This window comes from Gigantopelta aegis, chromosome 6 (genome assembly GCF_016097555.1).
Source record: "Gigantopelta aegis isolate Gae_Host chromosome 6, Gae_host_genome, whole genome shotgun sequence".
NCBI lineage: Eukaryota > Metazoa > Mollusca > Gastropoda > Neomphalida > Peltospiridae > Gigantopelta > Gigantopelta aegis.
The window spans coordinates 87813062-87834571 of NC_054704.1; the positions used below are offsets into that span (position 1 = coordinate 87813062).

Consider the following 21510-nt stretch of genomic DNA (forward strand, 5'->3'; position numbering starts at 1 on the left):
ATAATTGAGAAACGCTTCCAGGAGAAGTTAATTAATAAAGGAATTACAACACCATTCCTAACTGGTTAATTTTTAATTAACCTTTACTACTCGTTCAGTAACGTGTGATAATTTAGAAACGCTTCCAGGGGAACTTAATTAATAAAGGAATTACAGCTCTATTCCTAACGGGTTAATTTTTAATTAACCCTAACTACTCATTCAGTAACCTTGTAACACAGAATTAATACTGGTACCTATCACAATAAAGACAATAACCTACAGTTTACCTAGGTCTTCTAGGATAACTGGCTAAGCTTTATATTACCAAATACTCGTATAAAATATAGAACAGTAAGACTACGATTTACTTCGTCAGATGACCGAAGACACTGTCTAAAGAATATTGGTATAATACAGTATTAAAATATTTAAAGTCACATCAATCACATCAAGGTTATACACAGAGCAGAAATAAAATATTTACCAGTCCATACGGACAACGTTCCCGGGAAGCTTCCTTTTCGTTCTCCTCGATATTTCTAAAAACTAGCTATTTTTTTTATAAAATCAGAAATTCGCCTGGGGGTACAAGGCGGTACCTCCCCCTATCATCTGATATTTCCACCGCGACCAAGCGGTATTATTTCTCTCTGATCGTCAGACTTACTGACGCCATCGTCGCCAAATCACGGTTGTAAAAACCGCACTCGCAGAGGTATTACGTAACTACTCGCCACATGGCCTCCGCACCTGGCTACGGGTGTGTATTAGGCGTACCGATCGAGGACCGTCGCGCAGAAGTATTACGTAACAAGTGCACACGACCCTCTAAAACAATTAATATCGCCACAGGCGAAAAGAAATTAAGAGCATGTACCGTCACAAACGTGATATGGGTTTTTTCTATTGTTAGTCGATATGACTGCAGACGAGCGGACAGGCAGTCTTACAAAGCTTGAATGCGAAGTAATCCTCACACCGTCACGCACATAACCACACACCACCTATCAAACACCTAGTTGAAAGTAGACCATCATGATAAACTTCGACAGAACGTCAAATGCGAAATTTATTTTGATAAGTAAATTTTTGAAAGTAATTTTTGCCTTTGCAAATACCCAGACCAAGATACATATAGTTTTAACTGATGTCAGTAGTCCTTATCAATGACATATTGATTGCATCTTTATAATATGGCACAGAGCAAACTTGCAACACTGGTTATTTGGTGTATGTAGGCATAACTGTGTTTTGACAAAAGCATGTCTGCAAAAGCTATTTAATGAAATCTATCTAGACCTTGGCATGCAATAATAGCCGCTTTTAAATGCACCCCTGCGCGTGCTGTATCCTCACCGTGGTGCAGGGGTGTAACATTCTCTTTGAGTATGGCCAATACAGCACAATTGAAATTTTTAGTAAACGTCAGTATCTATCTGTGATATTTGTATTTTTGCACAGTTCTTTACATTGTTTTTATTTAAATCTTGAATTTTTATATTGATGTTGATCATCACTTTATTTGTTTGCATTACCATAGTTTGACACCCAATAGCCGATGTATTTTTCGTGTTGGGGTGTCGTTAAACATTCATTCATTCATTCATTCATTCATTCATTTTTAAATGCAGTGATCAACTTGTTACAAATATATCCTTATGTCAATTTTTTAATTTGTTTGTTCTTTTATTTATTTATTTATTTTTTATTTATTTCTAATCTTTCTCTTTGTTTTCATTTCTTGATTTCTTTTAATTATTTCATTTATTTATTTTAAATTACATTTGGGCATTATATTAAATGGTATAAATACTATATATACTCTTCAAAAAAAGAAACGCAAAAGGGTACAAATGGGTTATAACTCCGATTTTATGTTTCCTACCGGTTCATGCTTTGTGAATATAAGGTCATTGCATGTCCCAAACACATTCCCACGGTTACATTCGATAAAACGCAGCTACTGTACAATAAAGTTCCAAAATGTGAATATTCGCAAAAACGCAGCCACGTGCAAACCATGTCACCACTGCACGTGCGTTGTCTGCACGTGCAACATGAACACCGACAGTATAAAAGTGCAGGGTGTTCGCTTGCCTGGCCTCTGTATCTGGCCGACAGTTGACAATCCAGGACATGCCACGTCTCAGTGAACCGCAGAGAAACAATGCCATCGGCCGACTAGACGCAGGCGAATCCAGAACGGCCGTTGCCAGGGCATTCCATGTGTCCCCAAGCACCATCTCCAGACTGTGGGACCGTTACCAGCAACATGGATCAACACGTGACCTCCCTAGATCCGGTCGACCACGGGTCCCTACCCCCGGGCAGGACCGCTACATCCGGGTACGCCACCTTCGGGAACGATTGACTACTGCCACCTCCACAGCCGCAGCAATACCAGGTTTGCGCAGGATATCCGACCAAACCGTACGGAACCGCCTACGTGAGGTAGGAATTCGTGCCAGACGTCCAGTTCGAGGTGTCATCTTAACACCACAACACCGTCGACTCCGACTGCAGTGGTGCCAGATTCATCGACAATGGCCTCAACTGCGATGGAGACAGGTGTGGTTCAGTGACGAGTCCCGATTTCTGCTCCGACGTCATGATGGAAGATGTCGCGTGTATAGGCGTCGTGGTGAACGTTATGCGGCAAACTGCGTGCAGGAAGTGGACAGATGCGGCGGGGGTAGTGTCATGGTGTGGGCAGCCATCTCACACACTGGCAGAACTGACCTGGTCCACGTGCAGGGCAACCTGAATGCACAGGGCTACATTGACCAGATCCTCCGGCCACACATCGTTCCAGTTATGGCCAACGCCAACGCAGTGTTCCAACATGACAACGCCAGGCCTCACACAGCACGTCTCACAATGGCTTTCCTACAGAACAACAACATTAATGTCCTTCCTTGGCCATCGACATCACCGGATTTGAACCCAATTGAGCATCTATGGGACGAGTTGGACCGACGCCTCCGACAGCGACAACCACAGCCCCAGACCCTGCCCGAGCTGGCAGCAGCCTTGCAGGCCGAGTGGGCCACCATCCCCCGGGACGTCATCCGTACTCTGGTTGCTTCAATGGGCAGGCGGTGCCAGGCAGTTGTCAACACACGCGGAGGCCACACCCGGTATTGACTCCAGATGACTTTGACCTTGGTGGTGTGTCCTATCACTTACTCACAATGGACTAGAGTGAATTGTGAACAATCCTGCAACATTTGGTAATTATCGGACTCACCATTCAATAATTAAATCAATTCTCCAAATGTTACGACAATGTGGTTTTGCGTTTCTTCTTTTGAAGAGTATATAATAGAAAAAATAATATGATTTTTTAGGTGATCCAACCTTTTGTAAAACATTTTAATAGTTAAAGTTTGATTTTATTTAACGACACCACTAGAGCATATTGATTTATCAATAATCGGCTATTAGATGTCAAACATTTAGTAATTTAGAAATTTAGTCTTAGAGAAAAACCCGCTACTTTTTTCCATTAGTAGCAAGTGATCGTTTATATACGCCATCCCACAGACAGGATAGCACATACCACGGCACATACCAGTCGTGTTGCACTGGCTGGAACGAGATTTATTAAATAGTGTCTATATTTAGTACAATAAAATTGCATACGGCGATGAATGTACTGTTTCATCAAACATCCAAATTTAAGAATAATAAATTTGGGTTTAGAAATTGATTGTCCCCCTCCCTCCAAAAACGTTTTGTAAATTAAAACCAGCATAGATATTCCTACATATATATTTATGAATGTACAAAATTCGATCATATCCAGCACTTGCCTCAAAAATAAGATTTTCGTGTTAAAAAATGCCCTACAATTAAATTAGCGCCCTGCCCCATCAAAATCCTAGCTAGAACACTATTATACCCATATGGACTACAATAAACGGTTTCATAAATATCGTATTTTCCCACGCTAGATATCTTTATGACATGGGCTATAATAATACATTGAAAACTGTAATAGCACACTGTAGTTGCCGTAGCAGCTGCAAGCTTGCGACGGTCGCAACATCGCTGGATGTTGTTAACCACGATTGTGAAGCAATTACAATCATATTTAACGTTTGTTATAAAATACACTGTGGATAATAAATACATTATAACATTAGCGGGAGTACCATACGAAATTTATTAAACTCGTTTGGAAATTGTTTTATACTCCTTACTCTCGCTCGATGAATAATAAAAAAAAAATCTCCAAACTCGTTTCATAAATTCCGTATGGCACTTCCGCTCATGGAACAATCTATTTATTATTTATTTATTTTATTTTATTTTATTTTTATTTTTAATTTTTTTTTTTTTTTTTTTTTTTTTTTTTTTTTTTAATAATAAACTCTGGATTGTATACTAGTAGATTTTATAGCTATACCATCACGGGTTTTTTTCCGTCTTGAAACGAATTTTATATAAAATTTTATATTTAAATTAGTTTCCGGCATACTTCATAATTCACCCGAATCATCTTGTACACCCTCGGCATAATCCCGAATGTTTTCAAATTCTTCTCAAATCACTGGCATGATTTTGCAAGTAAGGTTTTGATTGGTCGAATGAAAGGTCAACTGGACATGAGCTCCAACGGGCTGCTGTTAGGGACCGTAACAAAAGTATATTGAAGCCAGAGAGACTAAGTCACTTAGTCTGGGGGGGAGGGGGTTTACGATTTCAACATCTCCATTTAGTCTTTTTATCACTTTTGGCTTCACTTGCTTTGAACTTGAAAATCATCATACAAACACAACCCAAAAGGCTTCAAAACACTGGTCAAGGTATTTATTGTCGACCTACTGCCCATGCAAACCAGGATATCAAGGTGGCTAGGTATGTATTACAGTCAACTCTCGTTATAACGGCCATGTTGGTACCACACGGGTCTTGCCGTTGTAACGATCGTAAAGAGTTAGCTCTCTTAGTATGACAAGTGGTTTGGCAATCATGTGTAACACTAATAAATAATAAAGTAATGAAACAAACAAAACAACAAAACAAACAAACAATTGTTGTTATACATCTTGAGCGTGTTTAGGATGATTTTCTTTAATAAGAGTCACTTCTCTTTTTTCACTTATCGAAATTTGCGTGTGGCGTCGTGTCGCGGGTGGGTGTGATATTTTTTCGCAATAAACAGCGCATTAAAACATTTCACGATATATTGTAACTTCTAATTAACAAAAAGAGACTTGACAGGAACAAGTCAACCCTGCATCAAGATATTAACAACAATACAAGTTGTTTAAAAAATCTCTACCTTGCACATCAAGCGCTGGAATAGAGCCGAAAAACGGCAATTGCAACAGCAAAAAAGAAGAGAAAAGAAGCATAAATTATCTTAAATTGCTGGAAAATATTACTTGAGAAATAGGCCAACTTGGAGCTTATGTCATTGGCATCTGATGAAAGATACCAATGGGCATATTGTCATTGGATGTATAGTTTAATAGTTACAAAGCCTTTCAGAGTGCCTTGGTTGGCCTCATATCACTGTTTAAAAACATTGTTTCACTATGTGCATTCATAAATAAATACTGTTTGTATCTTTTATATTACTACTGTCTTCCTTTGGTCTTTTCCAAACCTTGTTCTGTAACGTCAATTTTGATGAAGCCAAAGTCAACTGCCCATTTAGTCTTTTTGAGGGGGGTGGGGGGTCAGAATCAAGACTAAGTGACTTAGTCTCTCTGGCTTCAATATACTTTTGTTACGGTCCCTTAGATCCACATGTAATAGTGGAGCTAATTTTAATTAGATTGCAGGTGATAATTTAAGTCACAGCTCATAAAACTATAACTCTGTTCTACAACCCCGTAACAATTATAATTTTAACCCTAGTGACTTTCCAGATATCATAATTAGTTATTATGGAATAGTTAAATGCTTACCACACTTTGTGGGGATGCGAGGATATAAACAATTTAATAGAGGTAAACAATTAGAAAACTTAATTCTTAAAAATTACGTAACACTATTCCATGATAAAAGTCATACAAAGCCTACTTTTACACTGCAAATGGCTCCTTCACGTCTATTTATTTAACCCTTTGTAGTCCATCACTTTGTCTTGATTTCTCATGGAAAGTTGGTCCAGAACCTTGCGGCGGTGACCACTTTCCAATTATTTAGGAGAATGATGACCCTCCATGACTTGAACGGGTTCAGAGATGGAGGTTGGTAAAGGCAAACTGTGATCAATGTTGGCATCTGAAACTGCAACAATCTGACATTATTGATGCCGATGTTCCCATGTCTTTGTTCATCTCCACTTTGAAATATATTGCAGAGGAAGCAATCCCTAAAACTTCGGCAGTACCGAAACGTTTCAGTAAACCATGGTGCAATGACACATGCAAAGATGCAATTAAAGAGCGAAACAGAACTCGAGATATTAAAGTCCGAACCTATCGGGAATAACTTGAATACTTATCGCATTGCTCTGGTAAAGGCCCATAAAACAATAAGACAGAGCAAGAAAGCACCTTGGAGAAATTAGGTCTCCAAGTTGAATACTCAAACATCTGTGAAATCTGTCTGGAATTGGACATGTAAAACAAACGTAAAAGAACTCAATACTACAGTTTTCCACTGTCAATGACACGGATGTCAGCTCATCGTGTCATTGCCAAAGCATTGGCAGACAATTTCTCTCATAACTCCTCTTCTGTTTTCAGTACAAATGTTTTACATCTGTCAAAAAGTCAAAAAGCAACCTATTAACTTTTCATCTGAAAATGCTGGAGTATACAACAGGCATTTTTCTTTGGAGGAGTTGCAGGATGCCCTTCGTAAAGCCCATGGTACTTCAGTATGATCAGATGAAATACACTATCAACTACTAAAACACTTACACCTGAATCATCGTTGATGGTTCTTTTAAATATCTTTAACAAAATCTGGTTTTCTTGTGACTTTCGTTTTGATAGGAGGAAAGCAGTTATCATTCTTATTTCCAAGCCTAGTAAGGATCCAACGAATCCTACAAGCTATCGTCCAAACGCTTCAACAAAACGTATTTATAAAACAATGTAACGAATGATCAACCGTAGACTCTTGCACATTTATCTTTTCATCGTTTTAGATGAAGTGACGGATTTGACCGCTGTGATGGAAGTACTCATGACGGGTGCCAGGATATGCTCATCATTCACGAACACCTGATTAATGATATGATATCTTTTTTTTTTTTTTTACAGTGATTAATGAATGCATGTACTTATTCCAGTGAGCTCTGTCCTGTGCTACTTTTGATTTAGTAAAGTAGTACGAGAGTGGCAGTCATCTTTATCGCTGTGCAAGAAGGATGAAATATCCAATAAAGGATATCATGGAAACAATCACTATTTTGCTAAATGCTTATTAGACCAGATGCATTGTACAGTGATATGGCCTTGATCCGGTTTTGTCGTTAAGATTTGATAATAAATATATGGCGAAATCAAATGTAATTCTCATATTTGGTCTTCGTAATTAAAAGCAGTTCTTAACGGACGAAACTGTTTCATAATTCATTTTACCACCTTGGTGTATCAAACCTTGATCGTACAGATCCAGTTTCTAGTATATATAACGAACACTTCATGGTGATTAAAGAGAACCACATAGAAGTACTGAGATTACATTCCTGTTTATACTGATGGATCACGCATGGGCATTCTGTGGATTGTATTACAGAATTTCCACCAGCTGCAACAATCTTTATGAGATTGCCTGATTTGGCATTGATTTTCTCTGCTGAAACCTGGACAATTATTGAAAATACAACCAAGTTAAGTATTCTACGGAATCCAAATATATTATGTTTATGGACTTCTACAGGCAGTGCAGGAGGGATGAAATATTCTTTTTCTTCTTCTTCTTCTGCGTTCAATCAAGATTTAGCCATATTAGATCAATAATCCGGGTGTGATGACGAAATGTGACGTCTTCCGGAGGTCGTCGAGAATTGCCCAGAGTTTGATATCGAGGGGTGTGTCTTGTGTTCAAACTTTCTGACGGTTCTCTTCCAGGTGTGGGCAATTTTGTAGGATGTGTTCTAGCGTTTGTTCTTTAGCACCACATTCACATTGGGCAGTACCCGCGAGACCCATCTTTTCCAGGTGTTTTTTCAGCCAGCAATGTCCAGTTCGCAGACGGAAAATTATGGTTTGTTCTTTCCTGTCTAACTGGTTTATGCAGTCTTTGTCAGGGGTGTATCCATTGTTTCTGGTCTTCCAATCACATTTGAACTTTCGTTTTAGTCTTGGCTTCATTGTATGAGATGGAGGATTGGGTTTGTGGAAGGCAGTTACCTGCTTTGGCCAGTTGGTTAGCTTTTTCATTGCCTGCAACTCCTATGTGTGCTGGGATCCACTGGAGGGTCACTCTTTGACCATGGGCAAGGATGTTTAGCTTAGTTTGCAGCAGTTTGGTGATATGGTCTGTGTGTCCTGATGAAAGTGACTGGAGTGCAGACAGGGAGTCAGTGAGAAGCACTATGTTATGTTGTCCTTCTTCCTCAGTCAAATGTAGTTTGAGCTTAGCTCTCCAACTGGGGTGGAAAGAGAGACAAGGGATCCATCTGGATAACTGGTATATGCTCCACTTACACCATTTCGTATGGCATTCTCTGCTGAACCATCTGTGAAGACATGGATCCATGTTGACTTTGGATAACACTCATGAATCATTTCCATGGTGAGGGCTGGCTGTAGAGGTAGTGGCTGTCCCCCCTTTTGGCAAGTTCTGGAACACCCAGCCTGATTTCATGAAGGTGTGTTTGCACCCAGACATTTGAAGAGAGTTTCTCACACTGCAAGGCATTTTGGCTGATGCAATCATAATTTGTCTTTTGCAAATTATATATCAGGTGGTTAAGACTTTGTCGTTTTAGTCTGTTCTTTGTTTTTTTCTGGAGTCTTTGATGCAGTGGATGCGAATGCAGTCATTTCATCTTTTCTCCCTGGATAAGAACCTTGCATTGTTGCCTGGATTCCAGAGGTTCGAGGTCTGTTGCCTTTTCCATTTCGCTGATTGGACTGTTTTTCATGGCCCCAAGGATAATTCTAAGGCCCAAGTGTTGTACTTTATTTAACTTGTTCTTTTGTGTTTTGGAAGCTTTATCCAAGTTGTAGATGCATATTCCATTGTAGGTCGAATGGATCCTGTATACACCTGCTTGAGGATCCTGGAATTGGCACCCCAGTTGGTTCCAGCAAGTTCTTTCACCAGGGAAAGTTTCTTAACAGCTCGTGTTTCCATGGTCTCAATGTGAGGCTTCCAAGCTAGTCTTGAGTCTAATTTCAGTCCAAGGAAGGTTGGTGTATCTACTTGGGGCACTAGTTTGTCTGAAAGCTTGAGAATGACCTTTTCCTTTTGAGTGGATATGGAGAAAAGTGTTGAGACGGTCTTTGATTGGTTGAGCTGGAGTCCCCATATTTTAGTCCAGGCACACACGCTGTCTATGGTGTTTTGTATTCTGTATGTTGCTGTGCATGTATGTTCTGAGGAGATCCATACTGCGAGATCATCAGTATACAGGGTGTTAGAGACATGTTTGATGTGTATGATTGATGTGATATCGTTTATGTAGTGTGGGTGAGATTACACTTCCCTGGGGCACTCCCCTCTCTCATTCTGATATGGTTACCGAGTTTATGGTCAACCTCCACTCTGGTACTGCACTGGAACAAATAATTGCTCAGCCATCTGTGCATTTTCCCCATGACACCTGCCTCCAGAAGCTTGAGCAATAGTCCCTCTTTCCAAACTGTGTCAAAGGCCTTTGACATATCAAAGAAGACAGCGAGAACTTTGGGTTTTTTTTTCCTGAAATGAGTTTTCAATCAGCTGGTGTAGCTGGTCTTCTGTGCTGTGGTGTTGTCTGTACCTTGTCTATGTTGGAGATAAGATAGAGTTGGATTCCAGGTGCCAGAGAAGTCTTTTGTTGATGATTCTTTCCATCAGTTTTCCTACACAGCTGAGGAGACTAGCCTGTAACTTTTGGCATCTCTCTTGTTCTTTCCCTTCTTGAGAATGGGTCTAATGTGGGCTTCTTTCCACTTTTCTGGAATCTTCCCCATATGCCAGCTCTGGTTAAAAATGTACAGAAGAGTTCGCTTTGCTCCTGATCCAAGGTGTTTTAGCATTTCATTTGTGATTTCATCCGGACCTGGAGCCTTCTTCTGCTTTAGCTTTCTTAGAGCGTCTTCCAGCTCATGCAGACTCGGGTGTTTTCCCATGCACGTGCTAATCTCGGGGCCAGGCATGTTCAGGATTTCTCTGGTCTGTTCTCTCACTTCCCTACGTCTTCCAGTTGGGAGCTTGGTTTCACTTTCTGCTTGGTAGACTCTGCCAAAGATGTTTGCAGCCGCTTTTCCTGTTGCTTCTCCTAGATCTGTTTTCAGTGTTATTTTGCTACTCTGAGTGTTATCTTCATTCAACATGTTTGTCAGTTGCCAGATATTTTTGGTGTCCTTATCTATATTTAAGGATGCAGTTTTGTTTTCGTGCCAGCTTGTCCGGGTTTGTTCTAGCTTTTCATTATTGAATGCTGTTTTCAGGTTGTTGTGCTTCACAATGTTTGGAATGGATGACTTTTTCTCCATGTTCTCGCGTGCCTTGCTTAGATCTTTGTGTAGTTTGTCGAGAGTGGAGTTACAGAAAGGTTTGTAGTTGTGTCTTCATCCCCTTGGTATTGCTTGCTTTGCTGCATCAAAAATGGCATGTTGGTCTACACTGTTTTGAGATGGTAATTTTCTTACAATTAGAGTCTATACGTTTTTTGAAAAGGTTCCAGGTTGTTGTTTTTTTGTTTTTTTTCTTTTCTTTTTTTCTTTTTTGTAGTTCCAGCTGGGTTGTAACTTACTTCCACCGAAGTTGGTCTGCTTTTTTATATTTAGGATGACAGGCTTATGGTCACTACCACCGAGCTGCTGACAGACTTCCCTGGCAGTGATCTTTTGGATGTCATCGGTGGCAATGGCTAGATCAGGGTTACTGGTTGTTCGCCAGGCTCTTGTGTAGAAGGTGTTTGAATCATCTGGTGTGTTAATGAGATTGAGGTTGTTGCTAATCATTTATTCTTCTACTTTTTCACACTTGGAATAAAGACTTATATAACCCCAACTGGGAGAGTGGCCGTTGAAATCGCCTACTATAATCCAGTTTTCCTCATCTGGCTGTATGTTGAATAGCTGGATCATCTTGTTTGGTGGGCTGTCGAGATTGCAAATTGCCAGGTTCCCCCTCTCTCTCTCTCTCTCTCTCTCTCTCTCTCTCTCTCTCTCTCTCTCTCTCTCTCTCTCTCTCTCAAACACACACACACACACACACACACGGGCCTCAAATAAATTGACCCAGGTGATTTTGGTGCCGCACTAACCACTAATAACCAACCTTGCATCAATATCTCTTCTGAACATATAGCCAAGGTAGCTGAGGCGTGCGCTACAGCCAGCGTGCTTGAACCTTAATAAGATGAAATAAAAAGTCATTATTCTTGCACATGCATATTTGAAAACAGATGTTACTTTCGTTTCAACTTGATTTTGTTTTCGCGTCCAATTAAGGTCCAACCACACTCTCTTGGGTACCTCAGTTATATAGGCTGGCTGTTCAGTTCATAGGTTAATGGTTAGTTATTAGTGGTTGGTGTAAAACAAGTCCGTGTAATGACCTTTACACCTTCCCAGTGACCCATTAAAGTTCGCTTTGGGTTGGAGCAGGTACTGGGATGTGAATCAGCCTCAAGTCCAGTGGTTTAATCAGTACATAACTGATGTCGGTAGACCTTGCTGTTCTTGAAGATTTGTAGTATTAGTTGAGCTGACATAATCCTTGTGACCTTATAAGTTAAAACCGGTCTCGGTGGCGTCGTGGTTAGGCCATCGGTCTACAGGCTGGTAGGTACTGGGTTCGGATCCCAGTCGAGGCATGGGATTTTTAATCCAGATACCGACTCCAAACCCTGAGTGAGTGCTCCGCAAGGCTCAGTGGGTAGGTGTAAACCACTTGCACCGACCAGTGATCCATAACTGGTTCAACAAAGGCCATGGTTTGTGCTATCCTGCCTGTGGGAAGCGCAAATAAAAGATCCCTTGCTGCTAATCGGAAAGAGTAGCCCATGTAGTGGCGACAGCGGGTTTCCTTTCAAAATCTGTGTGGTCCTTAACCATATGTCTGACGCCATATAACCGTAAATAAAAAATGTGTTGAGTGCGTCGTTAAATAAAACCTTCTTTTTTTTATAAATTATATGACAGGTCGGGAAGTACCTCTGCAGTAAAGTACTCGCCTGATATATACGTACGATCTAGGATCGATCTCCAGGTATGACTATACCAATTCAAATTCCATAGGCGACCATGTTAACGTTTGTGTTTAAAAACACTATATGCAATATATCAACCAAACTATGACCCATGAATATCAGTACTACAACCCCTACCTCAAAGTATTAACTGCAGAAAATGGTACCTTTCATGGCTCATTTTCGGTATAATCAGATGTTTTTACAACACCCCTAGTTTCGCACAAAATTTGAGTACTTTTTTTTTTTTACATGTACCCCATACATGTTCGAAGCACAAGGCTGCTTGACACAGTGGTACTAGATGAATTAAAATTGTATACATTTTCAGCCCAGATGAAACTATTTTTTTTTTACAATCAACACACTCACATTTATAACCAATCACAGGACTTGTGGTGTTAACTTCTCTATCAAAAGTTCAGTGCTACCTCCATCGGTAGGCCCATCGGGCTATTTCTTGTTCCAGCCTGTGTTCCACGACTAATGTAACAAAGGCCGTGTTATGAGTGGTTGATGGTGTTCGTCCAGCCTACGCCCCTGCTGTTATCAGTAATTCTTATCTGTTTTCATTGACACAAACGTTTAATACTGATTTTTACTTGAAATAAATTTGAAGATATCAACAAAGCATTTTGTAGACTCAAAAGCTGTCTATGGTGCATGATATTGTGGAAAATAAAAAAAATTATGGATTGCTTGATACACAATTTCTATAAATTGCCATGTTTAAATGATGACTTTGGACTATTTTAAAGTCTGTATTTGTAATATCACGGGGATTTTCACCTTTGAAAAGATCCTGCATTTAACCCTACCTATTTTATTTGTTTTGAGATATTTTATTGATCAGAAAAAGTCAAAATGATTGCATAACAGGCCTATTATACGCCTATATACTAAGACAAAAAAGAAAAGAAAAAAGATTACCAAGGTGTTACTTCTGCATTGCACTGTAACCTCCAAGCTACATTTACTGACGTGGCAGTTGGTGCATTTAATTTTCTATTTACAATATCCAAATTATGCATCATTTAAATCCAGTGTCAGATTTCACTTTTTTTTTTTTTAAAGTTACAAAGTTATTTTATTTAAGCAAGCATATTTACCAATATACTAAACGTTTTGCCGTCATAAGTTTCCCTACATTATTTTCTGTCATTTAAAGTTTCAAATATAAATTTTATTCCCCAAATAGTAATTCAATGTGTTACCCATATGTAAGAGGCAGAAAACAACTTTATAAATATGTTTCACCTATTAGTCATGCGGTACATGGAGTTTCTTATACACGGTAATTCGGCAGTCACGTTCTCACTAGGAATCCAATTATACGTACTATAGTTAGCGCCCCACCCTAGAGGCTGGCTGTTTGAAATATTTTACCTTCAGTGTGTTACATAGACTATAAAGAACCTCTAAAAGAAACTGAACAATGGCGCGCCAGGTTAAGAAGATAAAAGCTGATGATCTAGTCTAAATGTTTAAACAGGCGCGGATCCAGGATTTTTAAATGGGGGGGGGGGGGGGCGGGGCGCGAAGCGCCCGAGATTCCTAGGGGGGTCCGGGGGCATGCTCCCCCGCGAAATTTTGAAATTTAAGTGGCCTGAAACGCGATTTCCTCGCATCTGAGTAACAAAATAGCTATATTAACGTATGTTTTTGGTATTGTCATACTGTTTTTGTTATCTTCAAAATTTCATAAACTCTGGTCTCTTTTTTTTTTTTTAAAGTTAAAGTGGTCATCACTCCTTCCCATATTAAGCTGGTTTTCCGTTGACTGCGGCTGCCGGTAAATGGGAAGAAATATCGAAACAGTTGTTTCAGTAATATATTAAAGCAGTCAGAAACATGTTTAATATACAGTCAGTAACATTTTATGCAGAAATATATATTTGTTATGTAATTACAATCATTAAAAAGTCTCTGTTGGTCGATACCATCTTAAAAATTGCAGCAAACTCAGGAATGTCCCTTTAAGACGATTTTCATGAACAAAATATAATTTAAAGACTCTTGGGAAATAAGTGCATTTTTGTGTAATTCCACTCTAGTGTATGCTATAGTTAAAAAAACAAAAAAAACTTGACCCCAAAAATAGGGGGGGGGGGGCCTTGGGCCCCCCCACTAAATCCGCGCCTGTTAAATATCAAAATATTCTAGAGACTGTAGCTTTAAATGGCAGAAAAAGTATCATGTATCTTGTGGGAGATCATATTTACCCAAATATACCAGTTCGTGTCAAGTAGCTGTGCGATTGTTTGTTTACATACTTTTAACGCGAATTAAATTTGCCGTTCGTGCAAGTCGCGGTTCACTTTTAATAGTTTGCACTCAGTAGTTTTGACAGTTGCTAGGTGAAAGCGTCCAAAAGGAATGATGTTGTCAAGTGCTGAAGTCACATGACCAAACAAAAATGGCCGACATTTGTAACATTAGGAAAAGCCAGGATACACAGGTTGGTTTTCACACGTTATTTATGACATGTATGTTTGTAACAGTATTTTTATGTTCTGTAAACTGAACTAGTGCTTTTAAGTATTGATCTATATATGATAGCGACTATCCAATGTAGTAGTAATATGTATTTAAGGTGCCAGCTAGAGGAGAGCTCTGTAATTTGTAAACGGATGACGAATCAATTTAATGATAATCTTCATTTTGTTATACTTTTTATCCATTTGCCTGATACATTTGCCGTCAACTAAGTTTGAGCTCAGTTGACAGCAGATGTATTGGACTTAATATTCACTGGTGTGGCCACGGGTGTGTGTGTGTGTGTGTGTGTGTGTGTGTGTGTGTATTGATGGCGGAGGGGTCAGAGGTTCATGTCCTCACCCCATCATGATAGGCTAGGCCTACATGAAAACCCCCAAAACTAAACAAAAACCCCACTGTAAATTATATATAAATGCAGACCCTTAGCTGAGGGTGGGGGAGGAGAGGTCCACTTTAATTTAAAAAATAAATCAATTATTCTTGTGTAACCAGTTTTCAGCACCTTAAATGACAAATTTGGCATGAGTTCGACGGGTTGAACTCTTTCCAAAAATACAGTGTTTTGCAGATTATCAAAATAAAAAGGAAAATAAATATTAGCTGTCGAGTTTGCTGATAACAAATATTTGACTTATTAATCACTAATACACATGTACACTACAGGAAGAAACCCGCCAGGGGGTGCTGTCAGTTTTTTCCTGTAGTGTGTGTCAAATATGGAACTTCGGTACAAAAATTTAATAAAAACATAAAACATATTTGTAAAGATTTTTTTTTTTTAAATAATATAAAATTAATTAGAATTTCTTTTAATTTTATATATTGTGTTTGTTATTTTATGTTTTATTTTCAATAATTAATATATTATACAAGTATTTTTCAGATTATAATGAATAAAATTTCATATTTATCAAAAATTATATTATAAATATATAAGTAATTCAAATGAAGTAATAATGTGCCATATTTATGAGTGGGGTAAGTTCAATCTAGCTTTCCTTGCTTGTTTTAACCTAAGTTTTATTAATATTTTTATGAATGTGACATATTTGTTTACTTTCCCCATGCATTAGTCAACAATGTCAAAAATCTTAGTGCATACTGATACTATGTCCGGGCCCATAGTTAGAATGAGGTGTGATGGGTCTTTTGAAATGTCAAATGTGAATTAAAGTTGAATTTGGTAAATATATTAAATTTTTATTATTTATTCACCTAAAAGCTAATTTGAAAATAGCTGCATACCCTGATAGATCAGCTGCCTTTTGGCTATTTTGTTTTAAAAGTCAAACGTGTATTTGGTTTTCTAACCCAATTTCATCATTAATATTAATAATTTAGATTCAGCTTAAACCCTGCATATCCATTCAGTGTTATAGTAAAAAGACATTTTTTGACTACAATAAATTTTACTTTTATGGTACATATGTAGAGATTATTTCATGAGCTTGTATGACATTCTAATTTTATGAAACGAGTGTCAGGATTCTTGTATTGTACTAGGGAGATCGAGAGTAATACATGAATCCTGACACAAGTTTTGTAAAATCATTAAGATTCACAGGTGAGTGTAATAATTTATTTATTATCCATAATAATATTTTTTTATGAATAACAATTCTTTTTAACAGTGTCAAAACATTTCAAACATAACTAGTAAATTTTAGTAAATGGTTACACAGAGCTAAGACTGAGGAAGCCAGATATTATGTTATGATGTCACTTCCCAAAATTATGTCATTCATTTGTCAATTGAAATCGTTATGACACACGTATGTCATACTGGTTGTATTTCCCTGTATAACATGAACTATGTGGATAATAAATGTATGTTGAATAAAAGACCAGGGGCCTAATTCACTAAACTCTTGCAACTTTGCGATCTCGCAGCGCAATGCTAAAAGACTTGCAAAGAGGATGCTTTGTTGTCTAGCAGAGCCTAAGAGACCTTTGTGAATTAGGCCCGATGCCTAATTCATAAAGATTTCATAAGCTCTCTCAAGCCATATATATTGCATCATCCTGGCAAGTGTTCTTGCATAGCACTGCAAGATTGCAAAGTTGTGAGAGTTTAGTGAATCCCTCTAATATTACAAGTTTAAAAGTTAAAGCTCTAGATCACATTCATTTAATTAGTCATCAGCTATTGGAAGTCAAACATTTGGTATTTCTCAGAGAACATTTTGTTTTTAAAATCTCGATTAACGATATTTCTAGTAAATTGAAAATTGATTAGCAAGTACTGTTTAATGTTTTAATATTGTTTAGCGATCTCTAAAACTTGCGTAGCAAATCGCAATGTAATACTGAACAAAATGTGCCCTGATTCTAACTTAGTTTTAGATGGAACCTGGTAGATTGTTACTTTAGTAACAAGGGATCTGTTACAGCAGGTACCGCATTCTTTGATATACCTGTCATGTATACTGTTTGGGATGGGAAAAAAAAAAATCAGTGAATAAGTCCAATGATGGGGGTGCAATCCTATGAGCTAGATCATGTCCCTACAAGTATAAAAGTAAGGTTTTTAATGCATGTGATATATATTTGAACATACATGACTTTATAAATTAAGATTAATTATTAGAGTTGGAATGTAAGATATTGTTTTAATTAGATGTAATTAAATCTGTGGTGAAACAGTACTCAGAGAAAGTGGATTATTTGAGAACCACTGCATCAACAAAGCACAGCACAACTAGTTTTATACTGAATAGTGGAATTCATACAGCAATAATTTCTCCTTATTGTATTTATAATTATTTTATCTCTAAAATCAATTTTAGGAATAAATTATGAAAATAGATGTTATCTAGTCATTCGACATAAACATTATGTACATATATGTTAAAAAACACCTAAATAAGCAATGATGCTAAAACTGATGAGACATAAAATATATTGTTCTATTATTTATTGTTCTATAATCTGAATACATGTATTTTACTGTAACATATATCAGATATATCTTGTGCCAACTGAGTACGAGACATTTAACAACTGATATTAATCTTCTAGAAGGCTTTTTATGTGTAATCATTTTGTGAATCTCAGGACAATAATCTGGCCTGGCCATCGATATTGTGTGGTAAAAATATGGTGTATGGATTGTATCTACTTTACGTAAGGCCTCAATCAATAGCCTGTCAGGATGGCTGATAGATTGGCCTGGCTGTGCACAATAAAAGTACAGTGTTCATGTCTTGCATTTACCTTAAGACAAAAATCTGTTAAATTTAATGGGTTGTCTTTGTTTCTTTTCTCTTTCTTTTTTTTTCTTTTTGGTTTTTTGACTGAATGATATATACCACCATATTTCTGACAGAATTAAATTTTAAATAAAGATTCTATTTTTATCAGTCATAAATATAGCAATCAAATTGCTTTCTTTATTTAAAGAGACGGTCCTGAGTTTGCTGCCATTGTAATATGTTTCCAATAATTCTGAAACTTGGTTATATGATTCTAGTCTCAATCAACTAATAGAGAAATATTTAGGAAATTTTGAATTTCTAAAATGTTAATAGAAATGTAACATTGACAATTTAAAAGTCCATATTCTAGAGTTTTGCTGGAATAGTTCTCAAACATGGTACTATGATTCCCTGGGGCAGTCTGCACAAACTAATAAAGAGATATTTAAGAATTGTTATTAAATTTTAAAAATTTAAATAAAAATTTAACATTGAAATTTTCAAAGATTCTTAAATTTGACACATGGATATTCTAAGGTGGTCTTTACATATTAATGGATTACCTACTACTGACAAAATTGAAGCTCTATAGGTCAGTAGGCCTCGTTCCCCTAAAGACTCCTTGCTTCTAATTAGGATGTGCTGGCAGTAGGTTTTGTCTCTCACTCTAAACCAAATGTCACAACTGAAACATGCTACCGGTAAATGCCTTATAGCCATTTCATGCACAACATATATAACTACAGGGAACATTTTGTTTTTAAAATCTTGATTAGCAATATTTCTAGTTAAATGAAAATTGATTAGCAATTACTGTTTACCATTATAAAATTGTGTAGCGATCTCTGAAACTTAAGTATCATTGCTACGCGATACTGGACAAAATGTTCCCTGAACCAGCAGTGCAAACCCCTTATCGAGAAATATTTAGTCGAGCTAAAATTGTGTACAATTAAAGAAATCACATGTGGTTACTGATGACCATACAATTGAATTATATGTAATTACTGAAGAACGTATGATTGCCAGCTGAAGTAATTGAATAAACCTCCCCCGACTTGTTACCTTGAGAAATACGCTGTATTCCATCCAAGATAATTAACAACCTCTCCTTGGTACTAATTGCCGAAATAGAGATTCAACAAGAAAAATTAATTATTCATCTTGGAGAATAATTGATTCCTAATCTTGATTGATGCATTCTGTTGTCCAGTCTTGATTACTTGTAGTCCTGTTGTAATATATGTATTATAAAAAGCGAGTTTGCTGAAATGCTTAGAACCAAAATACATAATGTAGCATACATATGGTATTTATGCTCTTAATATTTAGTGCAAATGGTGTCTAATAATTTTCTTCTATTATGTACTGTATTATAAATTTATATTTTTATTTATTTACATGAATATATCTCTAGTAATTGTTGGATCATATTTAATAAATAATTAGTGTATTCTTGTCTTCCAAATATATTTGGAATTTCTTTGTCTACAAAAGACGGTAGTTAGTGTATACAAAACGTCTTGGTATGTTCTATTCTGTCTGTGTGAAAGAGACTTCTCTGTGCCCAAATCTTTAAGCCTGTCATGGTTATTGCACCAACGTCAAAGTGATAAACATTTCCCCAAAATTCATACACCCAAAATAATCACACCCAAATAAACTACAAACATGCTGACCTCGAAATATTTTAGTGCAAAATCTGTGAAATGTTACACATGTTTTAATTAGATTGAAATTTGATGTGAAATGCATTTTTGAATATCCACAACTCTCAACAGATGTTAATAATATTGCACTAAAAAGATCTTGGTGTACTCACTGTAACAGACAACAAAGCCTGTTGTGCCCAAATTAATGAGATGTAAAGCCCTGCTGTTATATAAATGCATACACCATGTCCAGTTTACCTACTAAATGGTCTACTAAAAGGTTACTTGAAAATACATTGGGTTTCTGCCAGAAAATAATTTGAGGGTACATACATACCAACAAACCAACTACCTGTCCTGTACAGAGGAGCCGGCAAAAGTCTACACCTACACCAGGTTTACTTAATCTGCAAACCTGTATAAAGTTACAATCAAGTGAAACATGAGTCTGTGACTTTGACTTGTTGAAATACTCGACTCCATAACTGTTACTTCTCAGACGCACGTGCATTTTTAAAAATATGAGAAATATATTTTGTGATATTAAAAACACCAGGATGACCAAAAACACTTCGAAATGGATAATCTAAACAATACAATCTAAGTAAAGTATGATTTCAGTTTTTTAAAACGGCTCCAACAGTGAAAAATTAGTCTTAGTATTTAAAAACTAGGGTATGTCACTTTAAGTGGCTCTGCTAGGTGGTTATGGGTTTGAAATGTTTTAAAATTGATCACTGCATTTTATATAGTTTGACAGATTTTAAATAGCAGTTTTCTCACTATCATTTATCAGAAAATTATAAAAATATAATTAAAATCGAAGATATTAGGGTACACAATTTTACATCTATATCCTCTGGCAGAAACCATGTACATACATGTGCATTTAACAAAATTTCATTTATAATCTTCTCAACTTCATACAGTGATTCTCAGTGGCATTGAGACATTTTGTTAAAATCTGATTTTTGTTTCTATTAATTAAAATAGTTTAACATTGAACATTTCAAGATTACTTTTAACAGCTTTGATTGAATGATTCTGAAACTTATCTGTGGATTCCATGAGGCAGTCTCCAAAAACTAATAAAGAGACATTTTTAAAATTTAAATTTTCTAACTTTTGATTATTTTAATTTATGTTCAACTTTGAAAATTTCAAAATCTGTTTCTTCCAAAAGTTTTGATTGGTTAATTTTAAAATCGATTCTCTGTTGCATTCTTCATAAACTAATGTAGAAAGATGTTTAAATTTGAATTGGTTGTGTAAAAAAAAAACACCTAAAAAACTTTAAATGTTTTATTTTTCAGAAATGTTGATTGATAGAAAAAGACCAAGAGGGCGTTGTAAACCTTTGTGATATTTAATCCTATTTGGATTATACTTAAAAAAGATCCCATTGTCAAGAACAATTAGGCAGCACTAATCTGAGAGAAAGGGACGTTTTGAACTTCTGCAGCTGCTGTTGGAAGAATACATTTTGTAGGTGTGAAATCCAAGGAACATTCCAATAGCTGTGCAGTTGGAAGAGAGTTAGTGAACTGTCTACATGTATGAGATAGGTGTGATAACAATACTTGACAAGTGGACAGAGCTAAATGTGTACTGAAAAGTAATTATGCCAGGAATAAAGCAAAGTATCTCCATGAGTTCACTGTCGTCTATTGACAGATCTGGTTAGTTGGTTGTTTTAGTACTTAAATGAAAGATACATAGTTACCAAATTCCACGTCCTCCTTCTCTCTTTTTTTTTTCTCTTTCTCTCTCATGTTTTCTCTTTCTCCTCTCGTTTTTTCCATCCTCTCCTTTCATCTCTCTCTGTCTTTGAATCTATCTATTTCTCTGTCTCTGTCTCTCTGTC

General features: G+C 37.0%; 2 protein-coding genes across 3 annotated transcripts in view; one reads left to right on the forward strand and one right to left on the reverse strand.

Annotated features, from left to right (window-relative positions):
- Positions 1 to 14647, reverse strand: part of LOC121375052 (elongation of very long chain fatty acids protein 5-like) — a 48087-nt gene extending 33440 nt beyond the window's left edge. Inside the window, exons 1-2 of the mRNA XM_041502269.1 lie at positions 14524 to 14647; positions 11389 to 11460 (exon numbers count right to left, since the gene is read on the reverse strand). Of these exons, the coding sequence (XP_041358203.1) occupies positions 11389 to 11395 (7 nt within the window). The 5' untranslated portion in view covers positions 11396 to 11460; positions 14524 to 14647. The remainder of the gene's footprint in view (positions 1 to 11388; positions 11461 to 14523) is intronic.
- The window catches only part of LOC121375051 (tubulin polyglutamylase TTLL7-like), a 45229-nt gene continuing 38346 nt past the window's right edge, over positions 14628 to 21510 (forward strand). For both annotated transcript variants that reach the window (XM_041502266.1, XM_041502268.1), the window contains exons 1-2: positions 14628 to 14759; positions 20960 to 21325. In XM_041502266.1, the coding sequence (XP_041358200.1) occupies positions 21268 to 21325 (58 nt within the window). In that variant the 5' untranslated portion in view covers positions 14628 to 14759; positions 20960 to 21267. The remainder of the gene's footprint in view (positions 14760 to 20959; positions 21326 to 21510) is intronic.